This window comes from Cetorhinus maximus, chromosome 15 (genome assembly GCF_964194155.1).
Source record: "Cetorhinus maximus chromosome 15, sCetMax3.hap1.1, whole genome shotgun sequence".
In the NCBI taxonomy this organism is placed as follows: Eukaryota; Metazoa; Chordata; class Chondrichthyes; order Lamniformes; family Cetorhinidae; genus Cetorhinus; species Cetorhinus maximus.
Window position 1 is genome coordinate 25,403,075 of NC_135893.1, and position 22,656 is coordinate 25,425,730.

At 38.6% G+C, this 22,656-nt stretch overlaps 1 protein-coding gene across 2 annotated transcripts in view; it reads right to left on the reverse strand.

Annotated features, from left to right (window-relative positions):
- The window catches only part of prdm2a (PR domain containing 2, with ZNF domain a), a 170,142-nt gene that overhangs the window by 26,827 nt on the left and 120,659 nt on the right, over positions 1 to 22,656 (reverse strand). For both annotated transcript variants that reach the window (XM_078558167.1, XM_078558166.1), the window contains exons 5-6: positions 18,379 to 18,531; positions 9,867 to 9,993 (exon numbers count right to left, since the gene is read on the reverse strand). In XM_078558167.1, coding sequence (XP_078414293.1) covers positions 9,867 to 9,993; positions 18,379 to 18,531 — 280 coding nt within the window. The remainder of the gene's footprint in view (positions 1 to 9,866; positions 9,994 to 18,378; positions 18,532 to 22,656) is intronic.

A 22,656-nucleotide genomic window follows, 5' to 3' on the forward strand; every position in this document is an offset into this window, starting at 1 on the left:
AGCAATGTACTAATATTATATAAGCGTCAACCTGAAATACTTTTAATGCAAGGTTAGTGCAAATTTTCCCAGGTCACACACTGGCACAAACATAAAATAAACAACATCAATGGAACATTCTCTCTCTCTATTTACATATAGAAAAATAAAATACAGAAAGTTGCCCGTTGTCTAAAGCAGTGAAATCAACAGCATAATGGAACAAATTTCAAAACATTCAAAAAATAATTGTTTAGCAATGGAAGTAGAATTGCAGACTCTATGTGATTTATTGCTGAAACATTTGCCCACAATACAACAAGTTGTTTCAAAAGTAATTCACTGGCTGTAAAGTACTTTGGGGTTTTCTGAGGGTGTGATAAGAACCATAAATGCAAGTGTTTTGTTTCTCCTTCATCGAATTATAGGGAACCACTCAAAATTTTATGAAAATTTAACAATGTATCTGAAACTCAATGAAGTAGCTGGTGAACATTATTGATTCCGATGAAAGGTCATTGATCTGAATCATTACCTCTCTTTCTCTCGCCACAGCAGCTTCCGTCTGCTTGCCGAGTATTCCCGGCATTTTTTGTTTTTGTTTCATATTTTCAGAGTCTGTAGTGTTTTTGCTTTAACATTACTGATCAGTTGGTTGGAGACAAGGAAGGCGTTAGCACCACGATCCTCAGTCTGTCAGCAGAAAGTCACTTAGTATGCCTATACTCACTCTGGCCAAAAATAAATCTAATTGTACTGAAGTTGCCAACTAAGTTTTTGGAGACACAGGGTACTGTCTGTTGAGGCGCTGATTATTTGTAGCATGTTTTAATCCAGAACTTCAGGCAAGGAAGCTACTTATTAAAATTGCTCAAAAGCATAATGAAAATGACAAGGTGTATTGACAGGATAATAAGTATGTTCTTAATGGACAGAGGGGAAAAACCTCTAGAATCATGAAACTTGCAGCACAGGATCAGGCTATTTGGTATATCATGCCTGTGCAAGTGTTAACTCTTCACTGGAGCCACCTGATCTAGTCTCGGTTTCCTTGTCCTATTTTAGAAATTACCCTTATTTCTAAAGTAAACTTTCAAAACTAATTCCTTGACATACCATTTGACTTCACTGTCTGCTTTCCCCCAAATTTATTCTATCCACTTGCAGATCCACCATGACATTCTCAGGCTGAAGTGACAGGTATAATATTTTCTTCTAATCTTTGGCTACATCATTCGCTTCACACATGCCAACATGCTTGCAGCTGAATTGGTGCCTTCCTCCACTTTTTCCTCCCATCTCTCCTCATGATCTGAGTTCATCTGTCCCTTGAGATCCATGCCCTACTTCATTGACTCCAGTCCCACTAAAATGTTGACCATCCAACTTTCCTTCCCAATGTTAACTGGTATTCTAAATAATTATCTCTAATGTGCCTCAAAATCAGTCATTGAACCCCCTCCTCAAAACCAAGTGCTCAGCCCGTTTGTCCTTTCCAACTACTCCCCCATCTCCAACTTCTTTTCAAGTTTTTGAATATGTTGTTGCCTCCCAAATTTATAGCCATCTTTCCTGCAACTCCACATTTGAATCTCTCCAATCAGGTTTTCATCCCTACCATAGCACTGAAACAGCCCTTATCAAAGTTACATTTTACATCCTCTGATGATCACATAGTGCACTCCTCCCTGATCTGGCTGCAGCATGCCCCTCCAACGCTGTTACTTTAATCTTTCCTCTTCCTGACCCTTTCCCCTTTTCCCATGGTTCCGCAATTGCGTAAAAATCTCTTAAATCGCCAGTAGAGGTCACCAATCTGTAATTTCAATTGACACAATTAACAGGGATTGCATTACAAACTCCTTTCCTAACAGCACTTTGGGTGTACCTACACGATATGGACTCCAGCAGTTCAAGAGGTCAACTCACCATCATCTTTTTAAGAGCAATTAGGGATGGGCAATAAGTGCAGGCCTAGCCAGCAACGCCCCACATCTCATGAAAGAACAAAAAAAAAATCCCCAATTCTGCCCCCTTTCCAGAAATTGTCGAGCTGAAAGAGACTTTGCTATCAGACATCCTATTTGACCCTTAGCCGAGCTTCCTAACATGTAAACTCTCCAACACAAAAACCACCGACAAGTTCAGAATATTGGCCTTCGCATCTGCCTCAGCCCATCTGCCATTTAAATCTTCATCCTATGTCTTTGTTGCAAGCTTAACTATTACAATACTTTCTTTCCCAGCCTCCCATTCGCCACTTCTGTAAACTTTAGTTCATCCAGAACTCTGCTGCCTTTAACTTATTCCAAATCCGTGTCAAAAACCTAGTCTCTGCTGATAGACGTTGGCTCCTGGCTCCTCAATGCCTCCTCATATCCTTCCTCATGTTTAAAATCCTTCATGGTCTTGTCCCTTTTTATACTTGCAACTTCCTCTAGCCCTACAACCTCAAACTCCCTGTTCTCCTAACCTGTTGTGCTTCCTTCCTCCCTTCACCCATAATAGTGACCATACCTTCAGTCTTGTAGGCCCAGGGTCTGGAATTCCCCCTCCACATTCCTCCTCTCCTCCTTTAAGGCCCACCTTAAAATCCATTTCTTTGCTTAGATCATAACCCCTCATAATATCTGCTCTTTTGTCTCAGCATCTGGTCACACCTTAGTAAAATACCTTGGGACTTTTTTTAAAAATTAAAATATTACAGAAATGCAAGTCGCTATTGGAGTTCAATTGGAAGTATATAGTTGCAAATTGCTCCCACCATACTTAAGAATTCTACAGAATAGAAACAGGCCCTTCAGCCCAACAGGTTTATGCCAGTGTTTACACTCCACAAAAACCTCTTCCCACTTTATTTCATCTAATCTTATGAGCACACCCTTTCCCCTTATAAACTTAATTGGTTTCTGCTTAAATGTATCTATGCTAATCACTTCAACCACTTCATTTGGTAGCGTGCTGCACATTCTCACCAGTGAGTAACAAGGTTCCTCCTGAATTCCCTATTTTATTTATCAGTTACTATCATATAATTATGGCCCTGGAAACATCTTCTCTATGCCTAAATGGAACAAACAGGAAGGTTGCCCCAACTGAGGAACCACAAGCACAGAGTATAAGTGTTTTACCTGACTTCCCCTTTTATTAAAAATATAAGCACTTTTTAAACAACAACCTCAAACAGTTGGTTGCATTTTTGTGTAAAACCAGTTCCAAGCCTTCAGTTGTTCAAATGCAAGCTGGTAGTTATTGCTTTTAAAATTACTCATGTATTCACGTGCAAACTTTTGTAATGGCAATTCCACATGGAGTTTTTCTTTTACAATTTAATAAAATTATTGATATGGTAAGCAGTTTTGTCCAAACAACAAAGCATCTTCCCCTCCTCTCCTGCAACCCATACCCCCCAGCAGCTGCTGTGCTTTCGCCGGTGTGGCTTTTTTTGTTTGGTTTCAGTTTGCTAAACCTACAACTTACATAAACAAAGCTCCTCTTATACAAATCCTTATTTCATTTTAACATTTTCTACAATAATCTCAATTTATGCATGTGCATGCCTTGGTGAAAGAGGAAAGCTTATGATTCCACTGAAAAAAATGGAAACGTATATTTTTCTGACATTAATTTTTATTATTCTCACCGTCAGTCAGCTATCTTGCTGGATATGCCCACGATCACAGCTTATTGTCAATCTGAAGCCTATGATCCTAGCCACATGGCTCCCAACTACTCAACTAACAGACTTTACATGGCTTTTCTGCATTTCAGATCTGAGGAAAATCGTACACCTCGTTTTATTTCTAGTCAGGCTTTTTTAAAAAATTAAAATCATTTGAGCACCATAGTTCCTGCTGGAAACTTGCACTTCAATTTCAAGTAACATTACAACACATTTTGACACAAGTTAGAACAAACTGCTCTGCATCTAAAAACACACATAAAAAATCAATTTTACAATGAGTGCCCTATTTTCACAACCCTTTGAATGAAGCAATTGTTTCTGCTTTCGTTTTCAATGGCCTCGTCATAATTTTAAGACCCTCACCTTGTTCTGGAACGTAGGTGTTTAAGCATCAGCAGGGGTGACTAGCACCCGCAAAATTTTGCCCCTACCTCCACCGTCCGACCTCGTCAGTCTCCTCCTCACTGGCACAGTTGACACCAAGATGTCATTGCATAGAAATCCTAGGGACAAATCCACCTTCTCCCACACCATGGTAAAAGCATATTGACAGTTTCAATGGGTATTTGCTACTGTGCTAAACTGAGGTGTTGATAGACTGGGAGCCAAAAAGGGTAATGGTAAGCAAGACTTGATGAGGGTAGGGCAGCAGAGTTCTGGATGAGTCCAAGTTTATGGAGAGTGGCAGATGGAGGCTGGCTAGGAGAGCCAAAAAATAACCAAGCACCACAGAAGATCTGCGAGTATATAAACATTTTGCAAAAGGTAACCAATATTCCGGAATGATTTCAAGCCAATTATTTTAACTTTGACAAATCAAGCCAACCATAACCACACACTAATGATTTATGCTAGCCTAGTTATGCCTACATGGTTTATGATGTCTATATCCTGAGATTACTGCTGTACGTCATTGTTCTTTTTGAAACCAGTTTTTAAAATATTTTGTCGATTTACAATAGTATTGTATTGGTTAACAATCCAGTATAATGTGTTTTACTTTGGGGACCAAAATTATATAAAAGAAATTCAAGTGATTATTTAAATTTCTTACTGTTCAAATATCGTTTGTGTTCTCTCATTTTGCAAAGTGAAGGTTTACAATTGATAAAACATTCCAGTCAACAATCCTCCTCCCAAAACAAGGCACAGGTTTTAAAGCTTTCTTCCCCCAATGGAACTCCCTTTAATCATGTTTCAAAATTCACAACTTCACAAAAAAAACAACAAACTTTTTGGGCAATGCACAACATCTTTTAGTTTCAATAGCTTTCACAATGCCCTGGGGTTAGGAAAGAGGAGCAGACCGATAATCAACCAACTGTACCTGCCACTGAATGAGGCACAGGAATCAGTCATTAATGAACAACTGCCAAACCTCCCCCATGATATTTGATTTTAAGAAGTGTGATGTATTTGGAGAAAAGGAGAAATGTAAAATTCTAGACAACATCCTAATATTTCGATCAGACACCAATGAATTCCTCACAGCAGCATGAACATATCACACCATTTGGAATACGGCAATTGTGAAGAAATGTGCAGTTGCCCGGTTACCAATCACAAGAAGTTTAGGCATAATTTGGGTATACACTAAGAATCATATGAATTAATTAAAAATTCTGTTCTAGTACATCTTAGATTTATACAAGAATGTTCAATTACCAAAGAGCACCAGGCTCATTTCTCTACCCCACCATCTCAATCAGCTATTATTTATTTCCCACAGCTATGGGCGTCTAAATCATAGGACTTGCAAACCTCGCAGAATCTGCCAAAACATTAGTTTAGTGTTTGTAAGGTTAAATTCTGTAGCTCAATATATTAACCATTACTTGACTGAACACACCGTGTTACTCCTCATCCCAATGGCAAGGCTTACATATTTTAAGTGACCTGAGGACTAGTTAACAATAAAGTATCCTTGGTTCTGTTTAGCCTATTTTGTGAAAGTAACATTTCAAACTCCTACCAACTTCTCCACCTTGACTCAGCAGCAACAGCAAAAGAAGCAGTAGGGAGATCAGGATTTTTTTTAATGCAGCAAGCTATGATGATTTAGAATGCATTGCCTGAAAGAGTTGTGCAAGTAGATTCAATAGTAGCTTTCAAAGTGGAATTGAATACATATACTTGAAGAGGCAAAGGTTTTAGTGTCAAGGGAAAAGAGAAGGGGAGTGGAATTAATTGGACAGCTCTTTTGAACAGCCTGCACAGGTATGATGGGTGGAATATCCTCCTCCTGTGCTGCAAGACTCTATGCACAGCACAAGGCAGTGGTCAAGATTAGCAAGTGCAGCAAGGTTGGAATGAATACATTTATTACAAAAATGACACTTACCTAAATTGTTAAAACCAATCTTTGTGAAAGGATTAGCCAGCTTCAAGACAGTTAATATAATCTCATATATAAACAGTACACACATGTGCATGCCTCCTGCCTATACATAAATTACTCAGTCAGAAAATCTACTTGATGCTTTAAATAGCACACTAATTATGCAAACATGTAAAAAGATGTATTCCATAAGCAGATTTAATATCCTTCTAATATGTTGGAAAACTAGCTTCAGAACTGGCCCTTCCTCTGACGCTGCTTTGTTCTTCCTTTCAAGCAGTGAAAATGTCTTCATGTCAAAAAGAAAGTTTGAAAAGGGAATTCCAGCCTGTCACACAATGTTTGATTTAATCTGGGGTGGAGGAGAAAATAATGAATGTGAATTTACCATCAAGGATTTCCATTACTGAACTTGCTGAAACTCCTACAACTTGCACAAGTATCCTAAAATTTGAGAACACTAATATGAAAGTCAATCATTTCCCCAACTTCAAGGAGCTTCCTGGTACTATTCAGAAGGCATGCAGCTATTGATAATCTATCTACTCCCTACCTATAATCTGGTACTTGTTCCTTTCTCTCCAAGTCCCCCACACCAATTTTCACTCCTCTTCTGGAAGCTCAATGCCGGCAGCTCTCTGAAGTGTCAGACTTGGCTCAGTGGTAGCACACTGAGTGGGTAAATGTTGAAAGGCTAGTTCAGGATTATCTGTGCAAGTCTATGTATTTTTACAAGTCACAGGATTGTGGATTTGAGCCACAATCCAGAATTTGAGCATATAATCTAGGCTGTCACTTCAGTGCAATGCTAAGAGGAGTTGTTGAGGTGCCATCTTTTGGATAAAGTGACAAACCAAGGCCCTGTCTGCAATCACAGGTGGATGCAAATGATCCCATTTCATTACTTGAAGAAGGACAGGTAGTTCAATTGCCAATTAACTAATATTTATCTTTCAATAGCACCAAAAATAACTTGGGGTCATTTATCTTATTGCTGCTCATGAGATCTTGCTACATGTAAATTGGCTATGTTTGCCCAAATAACAATTGCAATTGCACTTCAGAAGTGATTGGGGCATCCCAAGGTCTTGAAAAATGCTCTATCAACACAAGTTCCTTCTTTTCTCTGGAATTTCACTCGTGTCATTCTATTCCTTGCTCAAACCAGTTACTACCATTATTCGTAGCTTTGGATGCATCTTCAGTAATGGAGAACTTCAAATTGAGCATTATGTAGTCATATGGGGAAAAGGAATCACGTTGCCAATTTGCTTCTACTTTGGCATTATTTGGTTTTGCAGGTTCTAGGCCCAATTCAGGGCTTGAATACGCAACCAAGATTGGCACACCAGTGAAGTGCAATATTGTCAGAGGAGCTATCCTTTGGATGAAATGTTAAACTAAGGCTTCAATACCTATTCTGATCCATGATAAAGACGCCATGACGTTACTTATAAATGTAGGAAATTCTCCTAGCATCCTGACCAACTACTTCCCTTTAGTCACCATCACCAAAAACTGCAATTGGTTGATCACATCACTGATGTTCATGCTATTTCGCTTATTTCAAAAATGGCTGCATGTTTGCCTAAATAAGTCACTGAAATTCGAAATAATTAACTGTATCTGAAGTACCTTGAGATCGTGCTCAAAGAAATGATAAACTGCTATATAAATGAGCCTTTGTATAATTACAAAAATATATCATTGACCAGAAGTGTGTTACTATGCAGTCTCCCAAATTCCAAGGGTGAGAGTGGAGTTTGATTTGCTAACAACTTACTTTCATAAAACAACCAAATTGTGACATGTTCTATTCACGTGACCGATTCAATTCATTATTTTGAGGTAGAGTGGTTTTACTTATAAAAAAAAATAATTAGGAATCCTTGACCTTTTAACAGCAAAATCACATTGAGACACAAGTAATGCAGTTGTAAAATTTGGAAAGAGTAGCAAGATCTTGCTGATTGTGTGCCAAGTTCACTGATCTCAACTGGAGCAACACTTGGAGTGCCATAACTGGCCTCAGTGTCCCAGGCTAGGGAGGGGGAAAAATTCAACGAGGGTTCTTGCTCACTGTCCATACATATGCATTTTCTATTGGGGTTCATTAACTAGTGAGTGGGAATCCAAGGTATTTGATCTAAGTGCAGAATTCCAACCTACCAAAAAAAGATTCATTATACAGAGTTCCATATACGAAACCAGCTTCCATGATCCATAACTCCTGAACCAATAAATAACATTGAGCTAGTACAACATTGTTGTAAGGAATCTTGTTTTATAAAATAGTTTAAGTTTACTGCAGTCTCCACAGGTGACTAAAATGACTTTGGTATATTACAAGCTGGTGATTTTATATGGATCTGCTTTTCTGTAGCTGACCCAAGTACAACATTCCATGGCAAACCAGTTGTGTATTTATCAGGATTCACATCACTTGGGAGTAGGATTACTATTCCAGCCATTTCTCTTTGTAGAATGCCTACTTCCTGGTGAGGGGCAAAGAACAACTCCTAAAATTTATCAATGTTCATATTTTCAGTTAAGTTTTATTTGAAATTTTTGTTTTGCACAAACAGGTTCTTTCCCATAAATGTGGTTGCTGACCACTGTGCTTCAAAAAAAATCTCTCTTGCAACAACTCCATTATGGGTCCTGAGGCAGATCTGAATCAGTACCTTTTATTTTGCATTTCTAACAATGATAATATGGTACTGATGATTTTTGTTCTTTGAAACAGCCGAATTGGACTGCACTATTCTTAAAAGTTTATATGGAGGCAAAATTTTAAAGGGGTAAAAGTTACATTACAACAAATTGCAAATGCACCACCAGCAGCCTTAATAAATTCTAAATTAACCCAAGTGTCATTATCTTTTTGTACTCTGTTCGACTTTGATTCTATTTTTTGTTCTCTCCCCACACCCCCAAATTAAACAACTAAATATTGTTCTCCAGTTTTATTTGAAAAAAAAATCAGTTTCAGTAAGTCAAATAAACAGAATCGAAATTAAAACCTCTCACATCCCTTTATTTTGCAGCCATCTTCTGAAGAAAAATATTTCATAGAAGTATTTTGTTAACTGGAAGGGTGGGGAAAAAAGTTAAATATTGTATTGGAGGGAAGAGAAATAAAATCAATTTATTCAGGATGGTTGGGCATTTTAAGATTTTGGAAACACTTCATGATGTCATTTTTCTATAGTGTTTCAAGATTCGGAGATAAAAGATAAAGCAACATTTTTTGGATTGGTGTAAAATGCTGGGAACATTCAAGTTATTCAGTGAATTATTAAGCAGCTGCATCCATTTTGTAGGCCTCTGAAATTAGAAACTGCTTACATAACACAATTCACTAACACACTTCAATCTGCTTCTACACTTCCAACACTCTCCCAGAAGCAAAAAGAGCCATCTTTGTCTAAACATTTCTAAAAGTCACAATCACAAACCTCTTATCAGTTCCAAAATCCCCAAAGTGTTAAAAAAGTGAGCTTACAGTTTTATAAGCCATGTCTCGAATTTTGTTAAAAAAGTAGAGAAACAGTGGAGCTTTAAATGAGAAATGACTGGAGCAGTATCTCTGCATTTTAATGTTCCCCTACACCAGTGCCGGAGTCTGAAGCTGGGAAGGTCATGCAGTCGCATTTCTCCAGCTGACATTCCAGTGCCACTCCTAAAGCACAACTGCAGTTTAACTGAGCTCACTTCATCCAATCCTGCAGCACTTACAAAACTCAAAAATTATTCCTTTCTCCCCCTCCCCTGATCACTCTGGAGAGTAAGCAGGAGGTACATTTTGTACTGCACTTGCCCCACCCAGTCACCAACCCAAAAAAACTATGAAGCTTCCCTTACCTTTCCTGCCTCTGGGAGAGCTCCTCTTGTTCAGATTATTACTTCTCTCTTCCTCTAGAGCAGCTGCAATGTCTGGGTTGTCTTCCCCATTGTACCACACCAACAGTTCTTCCCCTGGCTGGATGGGCTATAGACAGGATAAAGAAAATTGCACCAATCAGTGCCAGGCTTGTTTAAAAAAAGGCAGTCAAGGATCCTCGAAGTAGGCTGTGGGGCCTGGAGAGCTTAAACACTGCTCTACACCCGACTACAAAACTATTCCCTGACTGTGATATGATTACACTCCAACAGGAAGCACTCTTTGAACCAAAGCTAATCTCAATACAACTGGGAAGTGGTTTCTTAACAAGAGCACTGCATTAGCACAAGAGGGTGCAGTTAGTATTGGAGGTTCAGCAGAATACTGCAACCCCTGGTGGTTGGAGGACTATTATGCTTTGACACATCTCAAAATAAAGATAAACTCCATACCTTCAAAAGAGGCCTACATTCTATCTCACACTGATTATAAATCTCTCTCCCAGTATTTCCTCAATGTCAAAATTGTATGCCAGAACTAAAAGCTACATTTTTAGAGAAGCCACTTTGGCTAAAAATAAAACCTAGAATATATTTGTGTTGACTGTTCGCACTGCAGCGATTACTTCAGCAAGGCTGTTTATTTTCTCATTTCCTCTGCTTGGTAGGCTGCAGTCTCACAGGCACTGGCCACCTTAAAGCATGTTAATCAGGTAGCCATAATTTGTGAGAGAGTCTCAACAATGTATTCCATTGGGGTCAATAGATCGCCATCATAAGAGCAAACCCTGACTGATTTTCTCTTCCATAATCCGGGGCTGCTGACGTCAGTTGTAGTGATCCCACCATCACCCTGGCTGAGGTGAACTATTTTAACAGACAATGGATTGAATTTGGAACTTGTTTGTAGAGTTTCATAATCCAGTGGTTAAACTCACTGTTACGGGGAGTACATCGATATAATAGTGCCACTGTTTGCCCTACTGTGCTCTTTTTCGCATCACCTGGTAAAAGCATTGAAGGGTCCTGCACCAGGACACAAACTCAACTACATATTACCAGATAACTGTTAGAAAAGAGCACATTAGACGCGTTTCATTATAAATGTTTAAGAATTTTCACCCTTCCTTCATCTTCATATGGCCTTAGACTTGCTTTCCTCAACTTCTTTGTTTCCATTTCTGAGAGGCTATTCACCTATATTCATTACAAACCAACCGATTTCCGCACCCTCTCATGGCACCCCACTTCCCAGAACCATGGTAGAGTTTCACCCCACCAGCCTTCACATGCAAAGCTTCATTTCCTGCTACTTCCAAGTGATGCCACCTGCCAAATAGATCTTTCTCTCCCCAAGCCTTTCAGCATTCTGAAGGCTCCTTTCCCTTCTGCAGTACCTAGTCCACACCTCAGTCAGCCCCAACATCTCCTCTCCCGTTCCCACAGCATCTTCTCATGCAAGTGCAGGAAATGCTACACCTGCCCTTTCATCTCCTTACTTCTCAGTTTCCAAGGCTCCTAATACTTTCAGGTGAAACAGTGATTTGCTTGCTTTCAATTTAATGTACCGTATTTGCTGCTCACAATGCGGTCTTCCTCTACATCAAAGAGGTCAAATGCAGACTGGGTAACAAATTTGTGGAGCACCTCCATTCAGTTCGCAAGGGCTTCCAGTCACCTGTCATTTTAATTCTCTGCTCCACTTCTACTCTGACCTTGGGCTTCTACAATGTTCTAAACGAAGCTCAATGAAAGCTCGAGTAACTCATCCTTTGATTCTGCACTTTTATAGACTTCTGACTCAACACATTAAACAATTTCAGTTCACACACTTTGCTCCTTTTTTGTTTAATTTTGGATGACAGCTGGTTGTAATAATTCTGCATTTTTCTATTAACATCTCCTCTAGACACATCTTTTGTTTTACTTGTCCCATTACTACACTCCTTTGCTTTGCACCAACATCTCTTTGTCATTTAATCTCACCTGTCTTCCACCATATTACAGGCCCTTTTGTTCCTTTTTTATTAATTCTTTCATCGGATGTGGTCTTCGCTGGCAAGGCCAACATTAATTGCCAATCCCTAATTGCCCATAAGGTGGTGGGGTGAGCCCCTCTCCCCCTTTCCCTTCTTCTGTACTTGCTTTAATCCTCTTAATTTTCCCAGTTCTGATGAAAGGTCACTGGCCTGAAATGTTAATTATATTTCTCTATCCACAGATACTGCAAGGCCTGCTGAGTACTTCTGGCATTTTCTGTTTTTATTTAGAGTTGTTCCATCCTTTTTGCTTCACAATGTAAAACATTTTACCATTTTGGCCCCAGCAGTAATTTTAGCAAATGTGCCAGTGATGATAATTTACTTTTCTAATTACAAAGGAATACTATGATTTATGACTGCACAAAAAAAGTGTTAATTCAATGTACAATGGAATATAAAAGTATGCACTTTGGTTAAACTCCTCACAATTAGCAGACAATACAACCATTAGCATTAATTGAACATTTCAGTACAATGGTGGTAATAGTTGGGCCGAATTGAAAACTGGCTGGCAAGACATGGGCAAAAAGTAGATACAAATGGATTTGGACCTTTTTGGAGACCAGTCGCCAGTGTCCTGTAGGGATTGGAATTAGGGAGATGAAACAAATGCACCTACATTGGTAATGACAGTAATAGTAATGACTTGGTAATAATGCTCAATACAAGGATAAACTTCACAGTGGTTATGAAACTGGCAAGAGGAGGAAACAAATACTTCCTTGTGGAGTTGTGTCAGACTGGGGAAGGTTGATTTAGGATTCATTGTTGAGACCACAACTGGATTCTAATTTACATAAATGACCTGGATCCAGAAACTCATTGCAAAGTGGTCAAATTTGCATTTGACATCAAACTGAGAGGTGCAATGATATTGGAAGAGTGGCCCAAAAACCATAGAATGAATTGGAAGAACTATGTAAATGGAATTACTGTGACAGAGTTATTTTGCACCAAAGGTAGTGTACTTGATGGTATGTGTGCTCCATAAATGGAGTACAGCCAGCTGAGACTGAAGCTGAAAGAGAACCAGGAGTTTTAGTAGCCTTGATGCTAAATATGCCCAATCAATGCATGGCAGCAAATCAACAAGCTATTAGTCAAAATAGGAGAATGCAAGTCAAAGCAGGGAGTGATAACACTTATCTGCTCTGGTAAAACTGCACATTGAGTATTGGGACAAGCCTGATCATCAAGAAACAAGGGGTGTACTCAAGTGCTGGAAGCAACGCAGAGAAGAGCCACAAAGCCAATCATCTCTAGTGTCAGGGGTCTGATTTTCGATAAAGGCCAAGGAAATTTGGGTTTTACTACCTGTGTTCTTAGAGACATACAAGGTAGTCATGGGACTGGAAAACTTAATGGTTAAATTAAGAGAGTAGAAGGGGACACAGGTTCAAACCAGTAAAAGGTAAATTCTTCTTTCATATGGAATGGATGACACTTATAATGGACTTCCAAATAAATTGGAGGAGGTATCTTTCTGGATGGATGTATTGAGAGTTGAGTGATCTTCCTCAACCATAGCTATTTCTCAATCTTGTTTACTTGCCAGCAGTATCTGTTTTACAAACTTTTTCCATGTCTGTGGTAAGCCTACTGATGTCAGCTGGATCTTACTTTGAGCAGGTACATAGGCCTTAGCACCAAAATTCAGATGAGGACACCAGACTGAACTTTGATGACCTCTCTGGGAAAATAGGCAGATGACATTTCCAACCATCTTCACAAATGAATAATGATCATTCCAGTGTGATAATGGCAGGCTGCTGGAACCTTTCTTTGTTTAAAATTCTACATGGCGGCGATGAGTTACAGTGCTAATTCAATTTCTGGATTCTAAAGATCTGGTAAGGATTAATATATTATCAGAAGAGCTCCCTAGCAGATCTTATATCTCACCCTAGAACAGTTCCGGCACACCATAACCTAACTCAGGACAGGGCAGTCATCAAAGCTTAGGAATTTCTTAGTATGTATGATTCATTACTGCATCACGCAATGCATTTCCCAATCATCTACTAGAGGCTTCCAGAGTGCTTCAAGGAAACACTTACCAGCTCTCCAGTTAAAATGCTATCAGACAAAACATTACCAGCTATTACATATATCAGTCCTGATTAATCAAGAGCATTAGCTTGTTGTAGGAGATCAAACTGCTTTCTTATGAAGATATCTGCTACCAGTAACTACAGGCTTTATCAATTACACGTTTCTAAAAGAATGGCAACATCAGCAAGTGAACCACATCATGCAATACCATGAAAACAGAATTACTTATTTATTTATAATGTTTGTGGTACTTCTTTGTATGCATTTATTTACGTAACAACAGTCACTACAACCAACCCACTTCATTCAAACTATTAAAAAAATCCAACAGTGTAATTATGAATAAAAACAGAAAATGCTGGAAATGCTCCACAGATCTGGCAGTATCCATGGAGAAAGAAAGTTTAACCTTTCAGTTCAATGACTTTTCATCAGATCTGAAAAAACGTTTCTAGTTCTGATGAAAGGTTATTGGCCTAAAACATCAACTCTGTTTCACTCTCTACAGATGCTGCCAGACCTGCCAAGTATTTCCATCATTTCCTGTTGTTATTCAGATTTCCAGCATGCACAGTGTTTTGCTTTGGACAATTATATATTTTATCTTTCCAAAATTGGGCTGGTCCAGAGACAGCATTCTGAGTTGTGTAACTCAGGGTGAACTACTGGCATTTGGAGTTTTACCAATGATAAAGGGCAGGAGCAATTCAAACTGGAGAATTAAATGAGCTCAGAAAAAGCAACTTATACAAAGTTAAAGTCCATCAGCTCAAACAGCTATTCTGTTCCTTTAACAAGATAATGAAAATTTAATTAAATCAAAACACATTTGTTGATTAGCAGCACCTAGCATTTATACTGTAAAATCTGGGACATGTAGCCATCTTCATATATATTTTACACCTACTGAGGAAAGTAACATATGGTTTCACTGAAACTGCAACTTTAAAATTGGGTGTGATCTGAAGACAAGATTTTAAGGTAATCTATTTTTTTTAGATCTTTCTTGATGCATTTCTTTGTTAATCTTTATAAAGAGTAAATCTTCTAATCTAGAACATTTATGAAAAAGAGAAACAATTGTCCACACAGCAAATATAAGGCAAAGTATGAATATGGGTGAACAAGAGACTTTTGGTCTAATGGACATCACAAGATCCCTTATAGATTTTGACCTTTACATGAGTTTAATACTTACATGCAACAACCAGGATATATCATCTCCACAGGGTTTTACCTCGTGTTAAAGTCTAATGAAGGATGTGAAACATATTTACACAGCATTCCTATGGAGTTAAAAGTTTCAAGCTAATCTACGTTTTTTGTTTCCCTCATGGCATTTGGTTGGGAGCAGGAGAAGGAAAATAGAAACACAGCTTTTGAAATAAACATAACTATACTGATATAATCAAGGCAGAATGCTGCAGCCTCAAGTCATAAAAACTGAATGAAAACACAAGAGTAAAAGCAAGAGCCTGTGGAAGAGCCAGAACACACACGTCAGGGAAAGTAAGAATGTGCAAAAAGATTGATAGTATAGATAACAAACAGAAAGGGAACTGATGACCAAGAATCAAGGCAGACTTCGGCAGCAAAATTGACATTTTTTTTCCAGCTGACTGTAACACCACAGGAAATCAACTACTCAAATATAAAAGGTCCATCATTGTTTGGATTCACACTAAATTTGGATTCCTTTTTTAATTATTTACTTCAGCTGGAAAATTGTTAAAATAGAGGGGTGCCAACATTGATGGATGACTATGGCAGAAAAGTCATAGAAACCAGCTTTAAAGAGAGAGCTTCTTGCAAATCAGTTTGGAAGGAGTCAAAGTGGGAAGAGTAGAAGTAATTGGCACTGCCCTCTTAGAAATATTGTACATCTGTAAAGTAATGCTGCAATCACTGAAATCATTTGTGCATGTGCAGTAACAGCGAAGGCAGAGTTACTACTAGAAATTTTTCTGAAGTACATAGCAGGCTCATTAAGCACTTTAAACAGAAAAAAACAGGTTTATTATTCAAGTGAAATCCTTACAACTACTTGCTCAGATTTGCATTTGGAACATAGCAGGTTGTTCAGCATAACCATTAACAGATATTATTCTTTCAGATGTTAAACGACCGGCTGTGTAGTTACAGCACGTTTCTAATGTCTAGCATTTCATTCTTTGGTAGGCAGAAAATTCTTCCCAAATAACTGCTTGAAGTTGGCACTGAGTGATATTTATTAAATGGTGAGAGTTTTAGAAATCACACAAAGTAGAATGGCTGTGCAAATTGTAATAACCACAAAGTATCTCCAGGATGCATTTTATTCAATCCTGTATGTTCAGACAAGGTTTATGCCAGTGGGAGGGTTAAGACTATAATTCTGTGAACTGTGCATTGCATAGATGATACACATCAGCAGGTAATAGTTTGTGAAGAATATCCTATGGGATACAATCATTTGAACCAAAGAGCATCACTAGTGGGAATATTATTGTACAGCATTTGCTGATGTGTATTCCATTTATGCCAGTTTGCTTAGCCTTTTTTAAAAAATGTTTTAGTGCTGTAGATTGGCCTGCAGATTGTATGAAATAATTATCAAAACAGTAACCCATATAATGTGTAAATTATTCTAAAGAATTAAGCTACAATTGGACCGATTAACCCATGTCATTGTAGTGCCCCCCGTGTCATCCTACTTCAGATTAGCTAACTCAACAGAGCCAGGAATACTGTACATTTGTGAAGTAATGCTGCAACCACTAAAATCATTTGTGTGTGTGCAGTAACAGTGAAGGTAGAGTTACTACTGGAGATTTTTCTGAAATACATAGCAGGCTTATTAAGCACTTTAAACAGAAAAAAGACAAGTTTTATTATTCAGGTGGAACCCTTAAAGCTATTTGCTCAGATTAGCATTTGGAACATAGCAGATTGTTCAGTATAACCATTAACCTATCTTATTCTTTCAGATGCTAAGTGACGTGCTGTGTAGTTACAACATGTTTCTAATGTCTAGCATTTTACCTTTCATTTTTTGGTAGGCAGAAAATTCTTCCCAAATAACTTCTTGAAGTTGGCACTTCTAATTCCTATGGTTTAACTTTACATCACCCGGTGCCCTTATCTACTTGGCCATTGGGGAACTTCTGTCCGTTTAAAAACAAGAAAAATCTAAAGCAAATATTTTTAAAGATTTGCCGTAAATGTTCATCCTTATGCAGACACCAAACTGTATTCGTAACATGGTACATCTCCTGAACTGGAGTCTCAGAGGCTACCCCAACTTTAGTGTGAACAGAATTCAGGATTGATGGCATACAACACTCACCTTATGGGAAGTTGCAACAAAGTTGTACAAGGCAGGTTTGTGCAAAACAAGTATCACAATATGAAGTACAAGAAGATAGGGACCAAGAAAAGGTTTTTGGCCATCAACAATACACATAAATTGACAATACCAAAATCTATTTTACCCAAGTGTAAACATAAGAACAGTAATTGCATGCATAAAATAAAAACTTCAGAAAACAAATAGTTTGAAAAACTTTATTGAGAAATCACTGACATTTGCTTTCCCATCTTAGTGGGTACTGTGGATAAATTTTTTGGGACTTCTTATATTGCTAAAAGGATTCGCTATAAACTGTACACGAGCTTCAAAGTTAAAACAACAGCTATTGCTTTCAGCCTTCCTGGGAAGGCACCTCAGACTGCCAACCCTACAGGATTGCCCTGGAGGCCCCAGGAATCTTCTGGACTTTGCTGCAAGCAACCCAAGAGAAAACTCAAAGGGATAATAAAAAAGTTGTATTTTAAAAAAAATTCTTTGAATGCATGTTTATAAAGTTACAAAAAACAAAAATATTGGAGAGCAGAAATAAAGGCTGTTTGATTGAGTGGGATGTTTGGAATTAGAAGGTCATGTGATGAAACCTCCAGGATTATGTCCAGAGTTGGTAATTTAGAAGGCTCTACAAAAAGAAAATTAAATTTCATTAAATGACAGTTAATAATCCTTAGTTTCTTTCCAGTTGCATTTTAAAAGCTCAGATGACAGACTGAAAGAAAATGGAAAAAAAAAGTGTAACAGGTTTTTTTTGCAGCACTATCAAAGAACTGTAGATGATTTGAACTTTACTTTTAGGTGGGGAATGGGACAAAGAGGAAGACGACAGATAGGCATCATGGAATATATTGGGAGAGAAAGAGGAGATGAAATAGGATCAAAGCAGCCTCAATGTTTTTCTTCAAAGGGTTTGAGCAAGGGAACCTTACGAGAAAACTTAATACAAGCATATATTTATGACTGTTTGCATTTGTGCATGTACGTGTGGAGTGGGCAAGGCCAGAGTGCAACTCTATGAGAACTTGTACTAATCTTCACATCATCGGGATACGACTACCTTGAAGACTTTGTAGTAGATAGCCCTGTTGATCTCCAGAGGAAAGAGGTTCTGCTCATCGGAGGAGCGAGCCCAGTTCACGTACCGCAACCAGTTGCCTTTGTTTGGATCGGTGGCATCAATACACATCCACCCGAATTGGGGGAAGTAAACCTGAAAGGAGAGAGTTGACCTTGGTTAGTGGTAAGTACTGAGCCAGTCCTCATCACCAATATTTAGTAACCATCAACAAAATATTTGTTGTGTGTTTTTTCGGGGGTGGGGCAGACAGGGTTGGAAAGGAAAATGGAAAGCTTTACTTTATTTGGCAATCTGCTAAGCTCCATATGTAGTAATTATTGTAACTGTATACTTAGTATTTATTCTTTTAGTTCTGTCCCCTTATGCACAGAACAGAACCAAAAATAAGTGGAGAGAAAAACAGAAAATTCTGGAAAAACTCAGCAGGTCCGACAGCATGTGTGGAGAGAAAAACAGAGTTGACGTTTCAAGTTCGTATGACCCCTTTTCAGAGCATAAAGGTTTCAGGTCATACGGACTCAAAACATCAACTCGGTCTTTCTCTCCACAGATGCTGTCAGACCTGCTGAGATTTTCCAGCATTTTCTGTTTTTCTTTCAGATTTCCAGCATCTGCAGTATTATCAAAAGTAAGTTAAATTGGACCTATCTTCTTCCAAGTATTTGGGCAATCACTATAATACACTAAATCCCTCAAAATGAACTTGTGTAAGAACATTAAGACAGAACTCCTGATTCCCTCCAAAAGACGGATCAACAACTAATGTATAAATTCACTAACCTTGTGCATCTCCTCTCTTGAATGTGCTGGCTCTTAGTGTGAAAGGGGAGGAAAGTGAAGATAAATTTGGAGGATGATGCATTCAATCCCATAGTGTACACACAGGTTGCAGAAAGCTTCTAATGTGGCACAATTCAGAAAAAGTTTTATGGAGATCCTGTGAACAAGCATCATCAGTTCCATTCTAGTTTAGGACCATGAGAATGTCTTCCTGTGTAGCAACATTACAGTAGCCATCCACTAGTTGTGCCCAAGTGACCAAAGTTTATACATGAGAATATGTAGCAGGCTAGTGAATCATAAAGGATATCACAGCTGAGCCTGATCCCACTCAGTGTGCACTTTCCAAGGGGGTCACTAGATTAACGCTTGCAGACAAGTCAACTACACAACTCTGAATTACAGATGTCTAGAAGACATTGACGCTTGCCTATCATACGAGTCACATCAGTAATGAAGCTTATTTGAAGAGGCAACAAGAATCTAGCTAAAAGGTACAATTGGTCAATTATATTGACTCAACTCTATTTATTTTCTAATTGAGAAAGTCAAAAGCAAATAATGCTTAACCATACAGGAGGGTACAGCTGGTGGTAGAAAATCTCTCTCCCATCTTTTCTAACTAGGCAAAGATCTGAATTGACAATGTTTAATTGCTAGTGGTCAGTCACTACACTTTTATCAAAGGAAATCACTCCCCCGGAGGGCTACGTATCATCATCTCAATTTTACCTCAAGCCTGTAAAATTATTCCATTTTCTTCTGCTGTGAACATGTAATTTCTAAATAACATTAATCACAATAATTTCAATTAATGCAATTGGCACAGCTTTCATTTGTTGTTTGTAAAAACAGGGTGATTAAAGATTTATTTAACCTTGCAGCTTAAAGGTCATCTATAGGAGAATAAGGCAGCAGCAATGAAAGAGACCACTGTGCCAGTCACAAGTGTGGCAAATTCCTGTTACCCTTCAAACAAAAACTAAGGACACATTATGGACAGCCAGTATGGAGGAAAACAAATCCAACCACTTACTCACTGTCCATATTACTCACTTGGGTAAAAATGCTGTCCTGAGAGATACAAAGTATACAAATCAGGACAATTCCATGTATAGTTGATGGTGCAGTTTTAAACTAATCTCAGCCAAGGTAGGGACACAATCATTTGCCTTAGCCTGCCCTAATAAGAAATTGGTGTGTTTGGGATGTGGGGTGGGGGCACCGAGGGAGGGGCTGTGGTAGGAAAAGGAAAAAAGGCAAGATTCGTGTTGTTGATTGTTAGTCAGTGATTCCCACTGGAAAGTTCGTGTGATAATCAGGTGAGGGTAGGCCTAGATTTGGCTGGGATATCCTTTGCATTTTTGCCAACACAAGAGCCTGAACAAGAAGAATGAATAATAAATCAAAATGCTGGAGGGTTGTTGACATCCACTGAATTGTATCAGTCAGCAATCTCAGGGGAGGGAGTTTAAGAAAAATGGGGAAATGCAAAGAAAACAGGAAAAAATGTATGCCCTTATAAGTTCATTATTAACATATTTAACTATTTTTACTAAAACAAAAATAATGGAAGTAGGGGCTTCAACTAGTAACGACACACAGAATAGGAAAATTCTACTTTGATTCTTCCTCACCCTCGCAAAAAATTTAGTTCAATGAGATATACTATAAACTAATTAAAATTCAATTTAATAGAGGTCACTTAGATCTCTCTCCTCAGATTGCACACTTGTTAACACGTAAAATTCCTTTGTGCTTTTTTAATGCAGTTTAATGGATTAATAAGGGTGTTAGTCCAATTTAAAAACATTTAAACAAATAAATTGCATCAAAACAGCACAAATTAATTTTAACACAAATGCGTTAACCAGCAAATTGAGGAAATTGAACCACGGACAATTGGGAAAGTGGTACTGGATGCCTGAAGGTAGAAAAGAGACTGCCAAACAGGCTTGGAAGGGCAGAGATAGTTCAAAAAGGATAAAGGGAGTTTGAACTCCAATTCCCCGGTGCCTCCTCCCCGCCACCCCTCCGAAAGACACTAAACCCCACTTTCTCTCCAATACCGTCATATCCCAGCAAGCCAGAAATCAGTCCCAAATGCTCCGAAACCTCCCCCCAACTCAAACCTACCTTCCGCCTCATCCCAAGTTCCACTGGACCTCAAAACCCTCTTTCTCAGGCCTTTATTTGTTCATGAGATACAAGTGTCACTGGCAAAGGCACCATTTATTGCCCTCAAAGACAATTAAGGATGGGCAATAAAATAAAGCATTGCTAGTGATGCTCACAGCCCATGAATGGACACAAGACACATGAATGGAGGAAGAGGCTTCCGAGGTCCAATAGAGAACAGACCTCCCTGACTCATTCAATGCTCACAAGCCACTAAACCACATTTCCAGTGCTACCTGAGCTGAAAACCCTAATGCAACCAGGGCTGGCAATCTCATTGGAATGGGCATTCCAATTTGCCCAGATTCCAGGAATTGCCCATCATTTTTAAAATATCATTTTCCACTGCTTCTAAACCCTGGGACCCATGGTATTACTAGACCCTCAACTCCTTTCCCAGTGCTCCAAATCCTGGGGCTGCCCCGAATGCAGATAAGTTGGAGCTTCTGGTAATGTTGCTGGATACAACACCACTGTAATCATGAGCAATACCATGGGAATTCTAGTAGTAAAAATAAAATCTTTTAACATTATTAGATCCCAGCATCCAGATGGTGTTGTAAATTAAAAATTACAATGCAGAGGGATTCTTGTATTTCACATTGGGATTGAAACTCGAAGTGTTTACATACTCCTCAGACAGCAACTTTCAAACCCACGATCACCACCATGTAGAAGGACAAGGACGGCAGATATATGGGAACACCACCACCTGCAAGTTCCCCTCCAAGCCACTCATCATCCTGACTTGGAAATATATTGCTTTTCCTTCACTGTCACTAGATCAAAATCCTGGAACTTCCCTCCCTAACAGCACCATGGGCGAACCTACACCACACAGACTGTGGTTCAAGGTTCTATAGATTCAAGACGGCAGCTCACCACCACCTTCTTGAGGGCAATTAGGGATGGGCAATAAATGCTGGCCTAGTCAACAACACCCACATCCCATGAATGAATAGAAAAAAAATTGACTTTTGGAGTGGGGGAGGGGGAAGGAAGTGGGGTAAATTAGTTTCTTGTGGTATTACATAGCAGGAGCAGTTCCTGTCATTGCTATTTCTAGCAAAATTGTAAACCTGAAAATTTCAAACGCATTTACAATTTATTTAGAAAAAGTGAATGTAGGAAAAACTGTCACTAATGTTTAACGACCATAAAAATAAACTCTCCTTCACCTAAAGCTCCAAGCTCAAGGTAGAAAAAAGTGAAATAGGAAAAGAGCAATTGGTATATTATGTTCAACAAAGAAAGTATAATCCCCACTCTATCTCATAAGACAATGGCTTGTTATATGGT